Source organism: Crinia signifera, chromosome 2, assembly GCF_055691185.1.
Source record: "Crinia signifera chromosome 2, ASM5569118v1, whole genome shotgun sequence".
In the NCBI taxonomy this organism is placed as follows: Eukaryota; Metazoa; Chordata; class Amphibia; order Anura; family Myobatrachidae; genus Crinia; species Crinia signifera.
The window spans coordinates 372524748-372545219 of NC_139218.1; the positions used below are offsets into that span (position 1 = coordinate 372524748).

Sequence of the window (20472 nt, forward strand, 5' to 3'; positions counted from 1 at the left end):
TGTAGGTAATTGCCCCTTTAAAAAAAATATCAAGGTTCGATCGGCATCCCACACAGCCGCCAATTATTACAAGCTGCCCATGAACTTGATAGTCCTTATTATATAATTGCTTCTTATCCAAGTGCTGATGATTTGACTTGATGCATTTTTTATGCTGTCAAGAGCAACTTATGTCTTGGTAGTCCGTTGCAACCCTTGTTGGCAATCCATAATTATCTCTTAGTTATTATTTAGTCTTGTAGGAATAGCTCTTTAATATTACCTTATTTCAAATACAGGAGCAAGAAAATTCAATGTGCCAAAACCAAAGCCATACCCAACAAGGAAACCTCAGCCAAAGCCAACCCCAGCCAAGAAGCCCAAGCCAACACACGTCCCCAAAACCCCAACAGTGCCAGAAAAATGTGACCGGTCTTTACATATTGATGCCGTCACCAGCATGAGAGGAGACTTACTGTTCTTCAAGAATGGGTAATTTCATTACTACTTTGTTGGTACCTATATAATTATTGTCAGTTTAATTCCCTATTTATATAATAATAGTAATCTGCATTACAAAATGAAGGTTATAAAATAGAAGGCAATGGAGAAGTGAGAGAGTTGTCATCACTACATTTTGATGCACATCCTGGTATCCATGCTGGTGCAACATGAGCAACCTTAAACTTCTCCAAATCCTCTTGATCCCCATACCACTGCGTGGTACCACCAGTATAAGTAAAGTCATAGAGGATGCAATGTTTGAGACAGATTATTAAAACATAAATGGAAACTGATTTCGGACCAGTGATGACTGTTTAACAAGGTCTCCTTGCAGCTGAGAACGTGTCTACTGCCCTGTTCCAACCCTGATGGGTTACAGTGTAATTGGTATAAAGCTATATGTTCCACCCCTGATGGGTTACAGTGTAATTGGTATAAAGCTACACATTCCACCCCTGATGGGTTACAGTGTAATTGGTATAAAGCTACACGTTCCACCCCTGATGGGTTACAGTGTAATTGGTATAAAGCTACACGTTCCACCCCTGATGGGTTACAGTGCAATTGGTATAAAGCTACATGTTCCACCCATGATGGGTTACAGTGTAATTGGTATAAAGCTACACGTTCCACCCCTGATGGGTTACAGTGCAATTGGTATAAAGCTACACGTTCCACCCCTGATGGGTTACAGTGTAATTGGTATAAAGCTACACGTTCCACCTATGATGGGTTACAGTGTAATTGGTATAAAGCTACATGTTCCACCCATGATGGGTTACAGTGTAATTGGTATAAAGCTACATGTTCCACCCATGATGGGTTACAGTGTAATTGGTATAAAGCTACATGTTCCACCCATGATGGGTTACAGTGTAATTGGTATAAAGCTACACGTTCCACCCCTGATGGGTTACAGTGTAATTGGTATAAAGCTACATGTTCCACCCCTGATGGGTTACAGTGCAATTGGTATAAAGCTACACGTTCCACCCCTGATGGGTTACAGTGTAATTGGTATAAAGCTACATGTTCCACCCCTGATGGGTTACAGTGCAATTGATATAAAGGTACATGTTCCACCCCTGATGGGTTACAGTGCAATTGGTATAAAGCTACACGTTCCACCCCTGATAGGTTACAGTGCAATTGGTATAAAGCTACACGTTCCACCCCTGATGGGTTACAGTGAAATTGGTATAAAGCTACATGTTCCACCCCTGATGGGTTACAATGTAGTTGGTATAAAGCTACATGTTCCACCCCTGCTGGGTTACAGTGTAATTGGTATAAAGCTACACGTTCCACCCCTGCTGGGTTACAGTGTAATTGGTATAAAGCTACATGTTCCACCCATGATGGGTTACAGTGTAATTGGTATAAAGCTACATGTTCCACCCATGATGGGTTACAGTGTAATTGGTATAAAGCTACATGTTCCACCCCTGATGGGTTACAGTGCAATTGATATAAAGGTACATGTTCCACCCCTGATGGGTTACAGTGCAATTGGTATAAAGCTACACGTTCCACCCCTGATGGGTTACAGTGTAATTGGTATAAAGCTACATGTTCCACCCCTGATGGGTTACAGTGCAATTGATATAAAGGTACATGTTCCACCCCTGATGGGTTACAGTGCAATTGGTATAAAGCTACACGTTCCACCCCTGATGGGTTACAGTGCAATTGGTATAAAGCTACACGTTCCACCCCTGATGGGTTACAGTGAAATTGGTATAAAGCTACATGTTCCACCCCTGATGGGTTACAATGTAGTTGGTATAAAGCTACACATTCCACCCCTGATGGGTTACAGTGTAGTTAGTATAAAGCTACACGTTCCACAACTGATGGGTTACAGTGTAATTGGTATAAAGCTACATGTTCCACCCCTGATGGGTTACAGTGTAATTGGTGTAACACAAGACCTCCATGTATATTCAACAACTTGTCCATATTGCCAAAATACTTAATGAACCAGTAGCAGTGGCAAACGCAGGATTGTTAGAGTGGGGTTTCCAAATGTAACCCATAATCTTTCACTTTGCAGCACAGTGAAGTACTGGGGGAGCGGTAACAGCCCAGAAAATTGGTCTTTTTATACACTGGATACTGTATGAAATAGAGTATTAATATTTAACAGTACAGATGGTCGGTCTACAGTCATTAGGTCGACCCCACTAGGTCGACTGGCAGGAAGGTCGACCTGACTTAAGGTCGACATGGGCCGAGGTCGACATGACTTAAGGTCGAATTTGCATAAAGGTTGACATGAGGAAGGTCGACTGGTCATAAGGTCGACATGGGGTTTTTCACTGTTTTTTGAGCCGACATGTGCCGACAGGCGGTATTTCATGCCCTACCATCCACTAGGGCGTGGAGGAGGTTATTAAAGCTGTGGCGAGCCAAGCGAGCCACCGTGCCCGATGCATTGCGAGTGAAGCGAGCGATGCGAGGGTCCGATTCTCATTGCCAACTGTGTCCATGTCGACTGTGTCGACATCCGCATCAAAAAACAGTGAAAAACACATGTCGACCTTATGACCAGTCGACCTTCCTCATGTCGACCTTTATGCAAATTCGACCTTAAGTCATGTCGACCTTGGCCCATGTCGACCTTAAATCAGGTCGACCTTCCAGCCAGTCGACCTAATGGGGTCGATTCCAGATGGTCTGTAGTATCGTCTGTTTCATACATTTAAATGAGATAAGTGGTCATATCATAATAAATACAAAACATCATAGAACCAGTACTGCACTAAGCTCACAATCTCCCACTTCATGGTAAGGCTCCTGTCTCTTCCTCCTGGCAACTGCTCCATTGCGATGTTTAAGGGCACTGATCCACACATACCGTAAATGTGGTAGAAGAAGCTGGTACACTGGGCATGTGCAGCAGCTCTGCTCTGTCCCTTACACTGCATGATGTGGTGGCAGCTCTATTCATCATATTTTATACCAATGCTATTGTCATAATTTAAGGCATTTGAAAAGAGGAGCGGGTTTCTGGACAACCAGAAGCCCCCACCTGCGTTTGCCTATGAGTAGTTAACCTCAAACTCATCTCCATAACACACATCTAAATTATAGAACTAGGAACATTATTTCATTGTGACACTTTATTCTACAAAGGATTTTTTGGAGAAAAACTTCAAGAAAAACTGACATTGATACAATCTCCATCAATGCCATATGGCCAAACCTGGGATACGTTGATGCAGCCTACGAAGTCCCAGAAAGAGATATTGTCTACCTGTTCAAAGGTTGGTTTACCTTAATGTTATCCTTCCTGTTATCCTGCATGATATCCTTCATATTATACTTCATATTGAAATGTGTTATTTACTAAAAGGGCATTGTAAATGAATAACAAAGATCTCTGAAGTTAAGTGCCAAATGCACTGTTTTGCAGTGTGCCTTGTTGCCCTAGGATATGACACCACATAGGTCTGGACCTTTAACACTACTTATGTAAAGCACACGTCTGTCATTGCACATAACTTCAGCTACACACAAGCTCATCTTGTCCCTTGCCAAGAGGAATAATGTCGGGTCAGACCAGAGGCCTAACTAGAACTTTGTGGGCCCCGTACAAATCCTCTTAGGATGGGAAGAAGAAAGAGTGAGAGGAGTGAGAGACAAAGTGGCTGTCGAGGAAAGAAAGAGAGAAAAAGAGAGAGGACCAAGAAAATGATAGAAGCGAAAGAGGGAGAGAGGGGTGGTCAGGGAGAGAGCGGGCTTCATGGAAAAAAGAGGGAAAGAGAGAAAGGGAGAGGAGTGAGAGAGAGGGTGTCAGAGAGATAAAGGAGGAGGAACAAGAGAGAGGGTGGGGTACAAGCAGCAGTAAGAGAGAGAATGTCAGGGAGGGGGGAGGAGAGAGGGTGTCAATGAAAGAGAGAGAGAGAGAAGGAGAGAGAGGGGTGTCCGGGAGAGCGAGAGAGCCAGAGACCATGCCAGGTAGAAAGAAAGGGGTGGAGAGAGAGGTAGAGGAAGGAAAGACAAAGAAGGAAAGCATGGAGAAAGAGTAGAGAGACTAGTAGCAGAGAGATATAAAGTGATAGTTGAGACAGAAGGGGAGTGAGAGCAGTAGAAATAGAAATTGAGAGCAGGGGGAGAGAGAAAAAGAGGGAGACATCAGGGGAGAGAGAGGATGACAGAGATGGAGGGTGGGAGAGAGAGAATGGGAGAGATTAAAAGAGAGGAGAGAGAGAAGGGGATGGGGGAGAGAGAAAAGAAGGAAACATACAGGGTGTGGAGGGAGAGAAAAAGAGAGGTGTAGAGAGGTGAGTGAGGCAAAGGGGGAAAGAGAGTGGGGGAAGGGGTAGGAGGGGGAAGAGGGGAGGGTGGAGGAAGGTCTTGTTCATTCCAGCATCAACGGTGGTTGGTCTCTGGTTCACTGGGGCCTGCTTCCTGTACACCAGCACCGGCAGCCTACTGTTCCCACTGCCACGGTGGCGGCCCTTCTTATTGGCACCAGCAGCCACTGTCTCCTGCTCCCACCACCACAGTGTTGGGTCTCCCCACTGGCGCCAGCAGTCGCTGGGTCTCTGGTTCTAAACAACAGCAGCGGCTGGGTCTCCTGCTCCAGCCACTGAAGGGGGCACAGGATGGTGGTGCAGCAGCTGTTAGTGTGGCACTATTTAAAAAAAAAAAAAGTGCAGAGGGGATAGCCTGCTGGGCCTTGGGGCCCCCTAAGCGACGGGCCCCATAGCAGTTTCATCCCATTCACCCTCTATAGTTACACTACTGGGTCAGAACACATACATTTAACAGACCACACTGGATGAGGTCTGTTCAAGTTAATTCCAGTGTTAATGGAGCTTGTGTATGGTAGTTCAACAGGAAGATATCCATATGTACAGGTACATTTAGGTAAATACCAGAAAATGATCCTATACATTTTTTCAAGACGTCACATTGTAATACTAGGCCACTGAAAGTAATTCAATCTAGAATGTTCTATTTCTGATAGTGGATTTTACCTGTAACACATTCAGTAACTAAAATAAAATTGTTAACCTCAATTTTTTTTGTTGCACAGGCCGACAGTACTGGGCCACAAGAGGCTTCTCAATGCTGCCGGGATATCCTCGAGACATCTCCAGTTTTGGTTTTCCAAGTTCTGTTAAGGAAATAGATGCTGCAGTATATCTTAGGGAAGAAAGGAAAGCTATTTTCTTTGTGAAAGACAAGTACTGGAGGTTAGCGGAATTTTTGAAAAACAAAATCACTTCAATTGTTTCCGCATTGTTACTATTTTATTGTTTTTAGATATTATTTCCAATCAATATTAGTTTAAGCTACAAACCTGGGGTAACCACAAGAAGCCATTCCAAAAGCTATACTTTCCAACACTGTAGGTACTGTACACAGATCACAATCAGGAAAAGGGGGGGGAGCACATCATAGAGGGGTTGTGGCCATGAACCAAGGGGCAGATTAAGGTTTGTGGGGGCCCCAGGGCAACAACACGTGTAATACTCCCGAACACCAAAATATTGCTGAACACATTGTAGTACTCATTATGCCACAGTGCCACAACATGGATAATTGAGGTAAGCGTGGGGGCCCTTGGCCAACCGCTCGACTGCACTGTTGTTAGATCAGCTCTGGATAATCATAGTGGTGTGCTGGAAATCACCATTCCTCTTCACCATGTCTTCCATGCAGTGTCTTCTCCTGAAAGCCAACTGAGTGTGTTCTTTCATGTATTCTTGGGGGGGACATAAAATCAGATCTATTAGATGCTACAGACAGCACCACCACCCTAGTTAATATACTTCAATGTTTCTTAGGGGTATATTTATCACAATCCACAGATGGTGGATACATGGGCACAAGGATCTTTCAAATATTGTATGCAGGGTCAGACCTCACGAGAAAGCTCTGTCCCTGCAAATACTCTAAATTTGTGAGAATGGCTCCCCCCTTACTGCTTTGACTTACCTGCAAGCAAGGGGTGGTGATTGGTGATCTGGTCCGGGCAGCCGGTTGTCTGATCCTATGCTCCTGCTCTGACCTCTGGTGTGGTAAAATGAGGTTCCAGCTTCACAGCATCTGAGTTCACTTTACTTCAACAGCAGGAGCACAGAGATCATCTGGTCAGCTGCCCTTACTGGTCTCTCAGGCACAAATGGCTGATCACAGGGGCCAGAGGATCTGAGCCCATTGCCAGCAGAAGGGGAATGCTGAGCAATAGTTGGGGAAATGGATAGAAGCCTGGATAACACTATCTGAAAATAGCATTAATATCACTGGGCTCCCTGAGGTATTTTTTTTACAATTTCATTTTAGTAAATTCAGGCAGATCCCATCTCCCATTACAAGTATGGGAAATTCGATCTAATTACTAATACAATGTGTTTTTAGGGTCTTGGAAGAGTATTTTGTGAATTTTCAAAAGTGCTGATTTTGAAAGTTGCATGGTATCACATCTCAATATTCAGGAATGTGAGCAGTGTGCTTGAGCAGTCAGAGAAAAGTGCTTGGTGTGTTTCTGTGTCAGTGATGCTCTCCTAAGAAAAATATCTGAGGGTTCACACTGAATTGAAGTACTTCAGAGGAAGATATCATCGACACAGAAACGTCATCCCGGCACATCCCTTGTGGGACTGGGAATTGAATGTTAACTCACCCTAATTCAGGAGCCTCTCAGACATCACAGGAGAGAATAAAATGACTTTATGCATTGTACTGTATATGGCTGTGTTTCTATGCAAAATACAACATGTATAACAGTTCTTCTGTTCCCACCTAATTACCATTGTAAATGATTCACAATGCAGCATTTTAATATATGTCTTATTCAGTAACGACCACACAAGCTATGAAATGGACCCAAAATCACCACAGAAGATAAAACGGGGATTTCCTGGAATTGGGAATAAAGTGGAGGCTGCTTTCCAGAACTATGGTAAGTTTAGGAGTAGTGACGTCTGATGACCTTCCCCATCAATGATAAGGCAATACTTCATAGGGGTCCATGTATCTCATACAGTAGAAGAACATATAGAGGTGTTCCTAATTCTGCACAACAAATGTATATGAGCGACATAGGTGGAAACATGCTTTATTTTGGTAAAACAAACCAAATGCAGAGTACTCTGTGACCCTGCCATGGGATCGCAGCCGTAACAGCACTGCATCACCAGCTTGGGACTTGCGCCAGGGTTTGTGCATCAGCAGCTCATCTCCCTCCAAGCAACTGTTGAGGTTGCTTGGGCACAGTTCCCAACATTATACCCTTACTGTACATTGGCAGCATCTACGCCCCAATAAACCCCTGCACCAGCCCCCTTGCTGTGGAGAATTCCAAGATAAAAAAAAAAATATCACCTGGAAAAGACACAAATGCATACTAAAAACAAAAGTGATCTTAGGCCAAACCTGCACCTAGCTTCGAGGTATATTGCTTGTATATCAGAACAACATCCTAGTTTCAGATAAGTCAGGACACCCCTATATGAGACAGTACATGGGAAGTACCTCAGGAAGGAACCAGGGGTTAAAATGAGGGGGAACGGGGTGGAACTGAGTTCCACCCTCTACCACAGCCCTGAACAGTAAATCCAACAGAATTGCAAGTGATGTCATGCCATCACCGCCGCTGAAGTGAAGAAGAGCCACTAAGAGCAGCAGGATCTTTGCTTGGTGCAGACAGGGTGTGGTGGGGAAGCTGCTGGAGGGACATAGGGCATGGAGCTGCTGAGGGACATGGACAGTGAGCTGCTGAGAGTGTCAGAGACAGATGTGTATAAGCAGCACAACTGTGGACATTATGGGTGAAATGTAATAGGATTACAGAATCGAAAGTGATTTGGTGAGAAATGTCAGTTTTTTTTTAAAGCGGCAATCATTTACACTTCAAAATCAAACTGGTTTTGCAGTGTAAAGGCCCCCTTACACTTGTCCAACTTATTGTCCAACAAGTAGGACCTGATTGACTCTAGATTTATCCTATGTGCAGGAGGATCAATCTCCTGCAATCTCTTGGTTATACCCAATTGCACAGGATTGTGCATTGGGTCCTACACAACAGATTTTGTCAGATAAATTGACCCAATCCACCTGAATTGGGTCAAATCTGTCAAAATCTCACAAGTCTAAGGGGCCCTTAAATGTCAGGACTGCCATTGATATCATTCTGGCCTGCAATACCTCTGGTTTGCCAGAGGTGCTGCTGTTGTTTTTTGGACTGCAGTACCTATAGATGGCCAGAGGTGCTGCTATTATGTTCAGCTTGCAGTACCCTCTGTGTGGCCAGATGTGCTTCTGGCATGTTTGGTCTGCAGTACCTATGGGTGGCCAGAGGTGCTGCTGTTATGTTCTGCCTGCAGTACCTCTGAATAGGTAGAACTGTGGTTTGTGAGAGCAGTCCCAGCTGGTGTAATCAGCTGGATCAGGCTGTTCTCAGAATACCATTCCAGCTGCAGCACATATTGAGGATTGAGGGGCCTCTCTCTGTGTGCTGCAGGGATTGGCTTGCTCTTTCTTTAAAGCTGTGTTTGCCCTGAGCTTCAGGGCCAGTTATAGTCACCCTAGCCTTGTCTGAAGTGCTGTAGCTTGCCTGATACCTGAAGCATTGTACCTGTAACTGGTTTATGATCCTGAGAATACAGTGATTTAACATCCGTCCTGCCTCCGTTGTCTGTTCTTCCAGCAAGTATTATTATTATGTCTTGCAGTCCACTGGGACTCTTAAAAGTAAATGATTTCCGCTTTAAAAAAATCTGAAGATTACCAAATCTCTCACTTTCTGATTCTCTCATCCTATTACAATTCACCCACAGTGTATAAGGGACACTACTGTATAATTGAATATGAATCAAGGGCACTACATGCAGTGTAATGTAAATATGATTGCGCGTGTGTTTTGTCATTTTAATTGGCGTTACTATTGTGTGACCACACCCCCTGCTTGTGTGACCACACCCCTCCTTGTGTGACCACACCCCCTCCTTGTGTGACCACACCCCCTCCTTGTGTGACTACACCCCTTCCTTGGGGGACCATTAGATTTTTATGGGAGGTAGGGCACAAATCCTACTGGTTTAGGCTCTGCCTAATGAGTGTTAGGGGAAAGGAGTTCCACCACCTCTCCAGGACCACTGTAAGCCCTGGATGGAACCCTTATGGTTGTATTTATTTAGGGTAAGTGAAACTATAACGACACTGAAATTCTCATTTAAAGGGTCATTCTGGACCAACAATGACTTGGTCGATTGCAACACCTTAAAATAGTCGGCATACACTAGATCAAACAAAAGGAAGGCACAAGCAAAAGGTCAATGTCAACATGGTCAACACTGATAAGGTCAACCCAAATGTTGTAGCATATTTTTCTTTTTTAAACCAACTTGTTCATAATTTACCATCCCAGTGGCCATAGAGGAAGAATAAAATAGTGTGACCAGCGCAGTACCCTTATATGGCGTCCAGGTCGACCTATGACAACATAATCACAAAAAAAACGTGAAAAACTTGTGTCGACTGCTTCACTGTCAATCTTTTGCATGTGTGGATCTTCTGTTAATGCCGATCTAGATGTTGTCGAGGTTTTAGGTGTCTGACTAGTCACGGTCGACAGTTAGTGGTCAACTAAGTCATCGTTGATCTACACATCGATGATCTTCTATACCATAACCAGGCCAAAGAGAGAGACCTTTGTTTAGTTGTGAATGCAGCTGAACAATCATGGGCCTTCATAAGGAAATTGGTCAGTTAAAAAATATTCTGTTCCACTCTTGCATGTTCCATAAACCACACACATGAAGGCTGAACGAAACATGTAGATGCAACCACAGGTCCATGTACCATTTTCATCGGCCTCCGCTCTGTACATTGATGATAGCATCAGAAACAGCTATAAGAACATTGTACATTCTTAAAATTTATTAAAAATTACCTGATTTAAAAAAAAAAACCAGAACACTGTACAGTATAAAGGATTTTAACTCATTATAACAAATGTTTTATTTGCCTCTCAGACTTCCTGTACTTCTCTCATGGAGCCAACCAGATTGAATATAACCCCAGGCGGCAACGAGTTATTCGCAATATCCCAAATTATCGATGGCTGAACTGCGACTGAAGAAGAAAGACTCACACGCCGGCGACTCCAACCCAATGCCTAATAACACATGTAGACACATGTAGAACGCAATTGTAAATAGAGAATATTCATTTTTCAATTTCTTCAGCTCCATGCCCTCCAACTGTACCTTTTTGGGCAGGTAGAGAACAGTAACGTTTTATTATGGCCTGTACCTTTTTTGGGGTCTCCAAATGGCCAGCGTAAATATAGGAAAGGGGTGTGGCCATGTCCCTTTACCAGTGGCCACGCCAACTTTCTGAATTTGTACCGGTTTTTGCTCTTCAGATGTTGGAGGGTATGCAACTTTACAAAACACAATTCCATACATGAAACACATCTTAGGAATTACTATACTATATACATGATCTGGTACAGATATAGCGCCTCTCAGCCAACCCAGAAATCGCCACATTCCCTGAGCTGGTGATCGCTGGCAGAGAGGCGCTGCATCTGATGGAGACGCCCAAGCGTCTCACACGCACTTGCGTCCCCTTCATTCGGCGGCGGGTGGTGGAATCCCTGCCCGTCTCCACTTCAAGGAGACAGGCAGGGTTAGGGGGGGGGGGGTGTGGAAGCTACAGGGGAGCAGCAGGGAGGCATCGGGGGGCTCCATCAGAACTTTGTGCGTGAGTGTCTCATGCACACGCGCCCCCTTCTTGCTGATGGTGAGCGGGAGCAGATGGTGATTCCATCGCCAAGAGCAGCTCTAATGAGAGCTGCTCCGTCTATATATCTAACTGTAAATGACAAAGAGTGACGTGACCAATGGTGTAACTAACACAGATTCCGGGGATGTGGCTGCCATGGGGCCTAAGGCCTGCAGCGCCTGCTGCTCTCCTGCACCCAGTACTGCTACAGCACAGTGTCACCTCTCAACTTTCAAACACAGAGTCACCCCCACTGCTGCAATCTCAGCTCAGCTCCAACTGGGCAGTGTTCACAAACAGCATCTGTGCATGTGTGGAAGCTCACTGAGGCTGGCAAAAGAGAAAAGGCCAACGGTGGGATCTGCTGTTTACGTCCAGTCTCAGTATCTCCTCTTATGGGCCTTTGTGGAGCTTATGAGTCTTGGAAAAGCAGAGACTCTGAGTGATGGAGGCTGCTCCCATTCATCTCCCTGCGCCTTGCTAGCTGCTACATGCGTTCCAGGGACCATTGGAAGATATTGCATTATACTTAATGAATGACACAAGACAGGTTTATGAAAATGAACTGATGTTTGCAGGGCTGCGACCGGATGTGTACGGGTACACAGTCGTTTGCATGTAGCCGTAGAGAGGAAAAATCATTCGATTTTTCACTCACTATCAAATGATTTTTCCTCTTGTCCCTGGTGTTCGCAGCTGTCGCGTAGCCCATGAGTCAGTCGGTGGCTGCGAGCAAAACAGCCGCTTCCGAGCGTGCACCAACGTCATTCTCCCACCCCTAGCAGGAATAAACATGCAACCATCGGCCAGCGTCTGAATTGGGACCAGGATACAAACGGCTCTGAATGGGGCACCGATTCCTATATGATTGATTGTAAGCTCTACCTTTCTATGACTGTTTTATTGTATCTTTAAAGATTGTAACTTCTTTACTTGTACTAAAAACATACATATAAAAAATAGAATAAAATGTAAAAATAAAGTACTATATCTAAGATAAAAACAGGTTGGTCATATACTATGTACTAAGTAAACACTATCCAACACATGCAGTTTTTAATTATGTTTGCATTCATTTACTGAAAGGTTCAGAATATTCAGAATAACACAAGCTTCCCTAACGATCCCTGGACGAAGGACAAACAGACTCACCAGTGTAATTATAGAATTATGGAGAGCCAGTATTACTTCCATGCAGTTCTATATCAATGAACATCACTTTTATATTTTCTAGGAGAGGAAAGAGGAGCGCTCCAAATAGTGCTTTATCTTTTTATTTTCAACACAATAAAATATCCGACAGGTACACTTTAAAATGGCATCACGTACCGCAACAGACGGTTAGGCACAACCGCGGGTGATCAACAGCATGAATTGGAGCTGCCAAGCAGCAGGATAGCAGGATGCAAGTGCTCTCACCACTCTCTCCAACACGGAGTTCAGACCGACGCCAGGCCACGCCCCTACGCGTTTCGTCACGAGGACTTCGTCAGAGGGCTGCCCTCTGATGAAGTCCTCGTGACGAAACGCGTCCTCTTTCCTCTCCTAGAAAATCCACTACCTGAGAATCCAGGTGCCCGCAAGGGTAATTTGAGGAAGCTGCCGGTCTCATTAGACCTGAAGTGCTGTGAATTTCTATTTGGAAGGAACTGATCTATTCCCGATACAAAGAAAATAGGACTTGCGCGCTAATTGGACTTTTGTTTGATCACTTTCATATTATATAAATAAACATACTTGCCTACTTTCGAAAACTAGCTTCAGGGAGATTATAGTTGGTAGTAGAATTTTGCACAGCGCCCTGTTGAGGGGGCATGTCATGCTCCTCCCAAAGCGCGTGTCTAGTTCCGTATATGGAGAGATTGTGAAAAGACATTGTGAATGTGGCACCTAGAAGCGTGGCTGTGTACTGCTACATCTGAGAGGAATCTTTTAAAATTACTGAGATCCATACCTAGATGAGCCCCAAAGCAGTTAGTAAGAGATACTATACTTGGTAAAGTGCTGGGAAATGCTGCTGATGATTCAATGTAAATGTATCTATCACTCATTCATTTTATCCCCAAAAATGTCACAGTGTAATGTGGGCTAGGTGAAATGAGGGAGATTGCTAGACTAATGAGGGAGAGAGGGAGATTGCTGTTATTTCAGGGAGTCTCCTGCAGAATGCAGGAGGGTAGGCAACTGTGTAAATAAATACTAAAGCATCCCATTAATTGTAAGGATATAAGAAGTTCCAGTGGAGTTCTGGGTTTATACACATGCATGATGAGAGTTAAATGTAAGAAAATGAAGAAAAAGAGGTAGAATATTATTATTATAAAACTAAATAAAAAATAAAATCTGGTCCATACAGACACATACTGATACACAGCATTACAGCGACACATAAACATGCCTGCAGGATATGACACAGACCGAAACACAGCATTACAGCAACACATGTTTATGTCATATCTCCCAACCTGTGAATAATGTGCGGCGGGACAAGGCCTGGCAAAAAAGGGGGCGGATCTAAAAGAAAATGACAGGGGCGCACCATAAAAGGGGAGGTGGGAGGGGGGTGTTAGTGGTGCCAGTGCGCCCGCTCAGAGAGCAGAGAGGGAGAGGAGGAGAGCAGAGAGAGGGCGGGAATGGGATTATAAATAGACCCTGGCATTTAAAGTACACAGGCCCACCTTGGTGTCAAAAGTAAAGAATGCAGTTGTGCACGTGCTAAAGACGCGCTTGATCCAGGAAAAGGGGGTGTGGCCACTCAAAAGGGGGCATTTCCTTGTGTGTAGTCTACCACACCATATACCACTTCTACACATTATGCAACAAAATACTAGACCCCATTATACTTGCCCCTTACACATGATGCCAAACGGAATGAGCCAAAATGCACATAATGTTACACGGATTTAGCAAAATTCACACAATGCCACACGGATTTAGCAAAATTTACAATAAATTCCACAAACAGGAACAAAAACTAACACTGTAATGTCCATTAAACGTTAAGCCACAAACCATAATGTCCATTACGTATTATGCCAAACACCGTAATGCCTACTGGTCTAAGCTACTGGTGTGAGAACAAGTGGAGGGCCACAGCATTACCTGGTCCACCACACCTAGTAGTAGTAGTACGTTTATTTATAAGGCGCCACAAAGTGTCCGCAGCGCCGTACATAGCAAAAAAAAAAAAAAACAAATTACAAGGTAACGTACAGGGTGTGTAGAAAGATACAGTATAAATAGGGGTATAGCTGGTAGAACTAAAATCAGCATCAGTTCAGAAGTAGGTGTCAAAATAGTCAAGGAGACCGAAGATGAAGTAGAGGAAGGGAAGAACAGGACAGGAGCACAGGTGAGGTAATGAGGTAGGGTGAGTACGTGAGGAAGGAGGGCCCTGCTCATAAGAGTTAACATACTAAAAATAGGTGGGTGGACGAACGAAATACAATAGGATAAGTAGGAACGGAGGGGAACGGAGGCAGGATAGGAGGATCAAAAGAGGTTAGGAGGAGGGATAGGCTAGTCGAAAAAAGTGGGTTTTGAGGGAGCGCTTGAAGGAGGTAAGGGAATCCGATAGCCTGATGGGTGGCGGGAGGTTGTTCCAGTGCAGGGGGGCAGCGCGAGAGAAATCTTGGACACGGGAGTGGGAGGAGGTGATTAGGTGAGAGGTCAGGCACCCAGGTCCGGCCAGTAGAAAGATACAGGGGTTATGGGCCCAGGCAGAGCGGCAGCAGTCAGAAGATGGTGGCAGAGACAGTTCCCTGAAAGTTCGCACCAGGCGTGACCGCAAGGCGGACACAGGAGCATAGAGCACCAGATTCAGGCACAGGAAGGAGAGCTGCGGGACCAAGCCGCCTACTTCAGTCACACACAGCGCCGGAGAGACAGCCGCAGCTGACCAGCAAGAGAACGGTCACAGCGTCCAAGATGGCGACCGCGGCCCAAGGACTCCTACAGCAGCACAGCAGGACCGCTGCACCCGGCCCCAGGCAGGATTCACCGATATTCAGGGCAGCTCAAAGAAGGCACCGAAGGCTTGGGGAGGAGGTACACCTTACAAAAACCATCTGCAGTAAGGGCAGGATGGTGTACAGGATAAGTGGCCGGAGAGCATGCAGGGCTGCCTCCTACTCCATTGCCACAGTGGCCATGCCCCCCCATGGGTTTAAAAATTAAATAAAGTCGGAAATGACAGTTGGGGAAAGTGCCCGGGTGCCCCCCCCCTAAATCCACCCATGACGTGGTCTACAAATCTCGTCACCCTGCAAGGCCACGCTCCATTATGCTCTGTGAGCTGCTGGCCATGCCCCTCCCCCCTCTGTCTGTGGGAATAGACACTTTGCGCATGTGCACAGTGTCTATTCACCCCTGCTCTGCTGGGGGACTCAAAACCACCCCCGCCCCCCCCCCCCCCCCACGCCAGCAGCGGAACATTGCTGGCACAGGGTGGGGTGCGGGAACGTCCCCAAAAAATTTGTGTTCCTGCAAAAATTGGGACAGTTGGGAGGTATGCTTATGTGTCACTACAATTCTGTGAGTCAGTCTGTCATATCCTGCCAGCAAGCACAGTATCTGTTCAAGTGTCACCAGGATAGTGAAGAAAATCATTGCCTCCAGCTACAGTTCTTTCCAATAGTCCAATATTTAGAGGTTAAAGCATATACAATTAATAATTAGCAAATATTTAGCTTTTATGTGGGAAGTCAAAAATAACTCACAGATATAATAATAGTAGTCACTATGTGAAAATGAGCCCCTACAGGAACTAATTCTTTGGTATGTTCCTGGCGGTATAGGCATGCAAGACATGCACAGACAAACCTCTCATTCATTCATTCATTCATTCATTCATTCAGCAAGAGAATACAATGATGTTAGAGAAACAGCAAGGGGTTCATTTACTAAGATGGGATTTCTAACAGCAGACCATTTTTAAGGATGATAATGGGTTTTCGGTAGGGATGTGCACCGGCACTTTTCGTGTTCCGTGAAACACATTTTGGGTCTGGATCTCGGGCAGTGTTTTGGATCTGGATCTGTTCCAAAACACCACAATTTTCGTTTTTCAGGTTTTGGGTTTCATGTTTTGGGTTCTGATTTTTAAAAAAAAGCGGTACTTATGTAGTATCTAGGCTGCCGATTTTTTGATTGTATGCCTTAAGTTAAGGCATACAATCAGATGCGATGCGATGCGATATCGCATCGCATCGCATCGCATCCGATATCGGATGCGATGACCCGATTTTTCCATAGGAATCAATGTTAAAATGATTCCTATGGAAAAATGGGTCCTTTTCATACCCCTACTATCCAAGTGGGCATGGAGTTGGATATAAACCTGTGGCGAGCGTAGCGAGCCACCGAGCCCGAAGCGTGGCGAGCGAACGGTATTCGTCCCCTCGCGGGGCTCGCTTCGCTCGCCACGCTTCGGGCTCGGTGGCTCGCTACGCTCGCCACAGGTTTATATCCAACTCCATGCCCACTTGGATAGTAGGGGTATGAAAAGGACCCATTTTTCCCATTGAATTCCATGTTAAAATGGACTCAGTCCATTTTAACATTGATTCCTATGGAAAAATCGGGTCATCGCATCGCATCGCATCGCATCGAATCGCATGGTCGCATGCGATGCGATGCGATCTTCCGATCCGACCCGATTTAGAAATCGGCAGCCCAGATACTACATAAGTACCAAAAAAGCTAATAAAATGCTAAATTTGCAGAATTTGGGGTTTATTTTGCTCCTACGCTATTATTAACCTCAATATCATTAATTTCCACTCAATATCAGTCTATTCTGAACACCTCACACCTCACAATATTGTTTTTAGGGCAAAAGGTTGTACCGAGGTAGCTGGATAACTACTGTATGCTAAGCCACACAAGTGGGCGGCACAAACATGTGGCTCATCTAGGAGAGGCACTGCAGCAGCAGACAGGATGGCTGTTTGAAAAACTAGGCCCCAAAAAGCACATAATGACAAAAAAAGAGGTGCAAGATGGAATTGTCCTTTGGATCTCCCACCCACCCATATCTTGCTTAAATAGGACATGCACACTTTAACAAACCAATCATTTCAGCGACAGGGTCTGCCACACGACTGTGGCTGAAATTATTGGTTTGTTTGGGCCCCACAAAAAAAGAAGCAAATCACCTCTCCCTGCACAAACTGGCTCTATAGAGGCATGATGTCGTCCTCATCCAATTAATTTTGATGAACATCATCTTCTCCACATTTTGCAGAAGCAACCTTCTACACTGCTCACTGACCTGGTTCCCCGCTGCACTAAAAACTCTTTCAGAGTACACACTGGAGGGGGACAACTCAGGTAAAATAGAGCCAGTTTGTATAGGGGCTTCCAAACTGCCTTTTTTGTCCTGCCAGTACAGGCAAGGACTGTCTGACATGTGTAATCCTCCACCACAGTGATGGGAAGGTCCGGCATCGCAAACACCAACACCCTTTGACTCTGAGTTGTTTGCTGTCTTTTTGTTGACAGCTTAACTCTCTTTTCATTTCTAGGGGGGGGGGGGGATGAGGAGGAGGTCTTAGATCGTCGTATAAAGCTGGACCACTAGTCAAGAACAAAGGCCAGGGCCTTAGCCGTACCTTGCCACTCCGTGTGGTAAATGGCATATTGGCAAGCTTACATTTCTCCTCCAAGGATTTACATTTATTTTTTTAAACGTATTCAACTTTGCCTTTTTGGATTTCACAAGCCCTCGACGATGACATTGGGCATCGGCATTGGCAGAAGACGTTGATGGCATTTCATCATCATGTTCTATGTCTTGACTAGTGGCAGCAGCTTCAGCACTTGGAGGAAGTGGTTCTTGTACTATTGGAGCCTCCATATTTTGGTTCTCCATTATCTTTCTGGAGTACAGCCACACAGCAACAGAGACACAGAAAAATGTAAAAGGATTATTATTTACGTCAGTAACCCTTATTGTAAAAAAAAAAAGAATGATTTCTTATTTTGCAGCACCGGTGTGCACACAGGTGAGGTGAGGTGAGACTTGTAGTACCCTGTCCCAGCTAACAGTCACACAGCGGCAGACACAGGAAATTTGAAACGGATTTTAAGGAATTTATTTAAGTTAGTAACCCTTATTGTCCAAAAAAATTGGATTGATTGTTTTGCAGCACCGATTATTTTGCAGCACCGGTGTACACACAGGTGAGGTGAGACCTGTAGTACCCTGTCCCAGCTATCAGTCATACAGCAGCAGACACAGGAAAATTGAAAAGGATTATTAAGAAGTCAGTAACCCCTTTATTATTGTAAAATAAAAATGATATTTTGCAATTTGCACCGACGTGTGGCCTGCACAGGTGAGGTGAGACTTGCAGTACCTTCTCCCGGCTTACACACAGCAGCAGACACAGCAACATTTTTAAAGGATTATTAATAAGTCAGAATTATTTATTAACCCCTTTATTCTAAAATAAAAATGATATTTTGCAATTTATTTTGCATTGACGTATGGCATACACAGGTGAAGTGAGACTTGTAGTACCCTGTTCCAGCTTAGTCACACAGCAGCGGACACAGAAAAATTTAAAAGGATTATTATTAAGGAATTTGGTGGTAGGGAGTGGGAATGGACACTGGAGGACAGATAAATCAATCAATCTATATGAGGCACAGGCACAGACTACAGGGATACATATATAATATACAGCACAGACTCTGTCAGTGTACCACCACACTACACTACACTACACTAACACAGTCAGACTCAGGTTTCTATGGGGGATGCAAAGCTGCCCGCAGTGCTTCGCATCCCTGGGCTAGCGCCATTCTGAGCTTGTAGCCCATGGGCCCTGATCACACTGCCGCCTCTCCAATGCTGATGTGAAGATGGCTCTTATCGGCAGGGAATTTATACAAATCCAAAACCCGCGATCTGGGATCTGAGTCTGGCAGGGAAATCGGAGTTGGACTCGGATCCCAGCTCATCCTTATTTCCCCACATTGAGTTGACAGCTGTAAATTAATTACCGCCAGTCTCTGAATCCAGCCTATTAATTGGACGATGCTGCAGCGGAACCATCCCTACTCTTACACAGGATGAATGATTGGCCATCTCTGCTCTTACACAAGCCATATTGAAAGTTCAGATTTTGGGCCTGATTCAGCCCTGATCGCACAGCCGCGCATTTGTATGGCCAGTGATCAGTTTAACCTCTGCGCAAATGAATTTTGCACGCTGTGTGAATGGATGTTTACGGCTGCGTCAGAGTGAAAATTTCCAAATCTCATCATAAGCCGCTCATCATCAAATGATTTTTCCACTGGGCACCAGCCATCGCAGCTGCCGAGTAGCCCCAGATTTACTGTACTAGCCTGGTCCTGGTTTCCAAAATATGGAGGACAAAAGGCATACCTCCCAACTTCTGTGATGTCGAAATAGGGAAAGGGGGAAAGGGGCGGGGCATATGCAAATGAGGGTGCGGCTTATGCTAATTAGCCGCAACCTCATTTTCATACGAGAATAGACGCTGCGCGCATGCGCACAGCGTCTATTCTATTAGATTGGGGGTCTCCCAACTGCCACCCCCCGCAGCGGGACAATGCCTGCCGTGGGTAGGACAGGGACTGTCCCGCTGTAATCGTGACAGTTGGGAGGTATGCAACAGGAGAACGGGTCCCCCGTATTTTGAAAATCAGCACCGGGCTCCAACAGCCAACAGTACTATGCCACAGCAGGGGGAAACTATTTATATTAGTTCCCCAGCCAAAACATGACACCCTGGCTGGTCTGCCCAGAATGGTATCTGGGGGGACTGTGGACCCTCTCAATAAAGGGGACCCCCCCCCCTCCAGGAGACACCCAGTCTGGGTGGTAGCCCAGTCCCTGGAAGGTGGACGCCGGAGTGGAGTGATGGCAAATAAAGAGTAAAATAAAGTGTAAAAAAAAGATATTGGGTTCTGCAGTAGAACTACAAGCCTCTCCTGCATGCTGGGACTTGGAGAACCACAAGTTTCAGCATGTTGGGCATTAATGAGCCCGCTGGGATTTATAATCCCACTACAAAATCAATATCAAAATAAATGACACACAAATAAAATATGAATTTATTACACCGTACACCAATGGTTCCCAAACTTTTTTGAATCACGGCGCCGTAAAGTATCAGAATTTTCTTTATGGCACCCCTAGGCTAAAATGTTTCTTACTAAGATATTTAGAAAAAAAAATAATTAAGTAAATTGTATTTATATGTCATCCTTACAGTC

At 44.9% G+C, this 20472-nt stretch overlaps 1 protein-coding gene across 1 annotated transcript in view; it reads left to right on the plus strand.

Moving 5' to 3' along the window:
* Positions 1-11062, plus strand: part of LOC146058077 (stromelysin-1-like) — a 34093-nt gene extending 23031 nt beyond the window's left edge. The window contains exons 6-10 of the mRNA XM_083170059.1: positions 279-471; positions 3619-3749; positions 5528-5687; positions 7296-7399; positions 10473-11062. Coding sequence (XP_083026185.1) covers positions 279-471; positions 3619-3749; positions 5528-5687; positions 7296-7399; positions 10473-10576 — 692 coding nt within the window. The 3' untranslated portion in view covers positions 10577-11062. The remainder of the gene's footprint in view (positions 1-278; positions 472-3618; positions 3750-5527; positions 5688-7295; positions 7400-10472) is intronic.
* The last annotated feature ends 9410 nt before the right edge of the window (positions 11063-20472 follow it).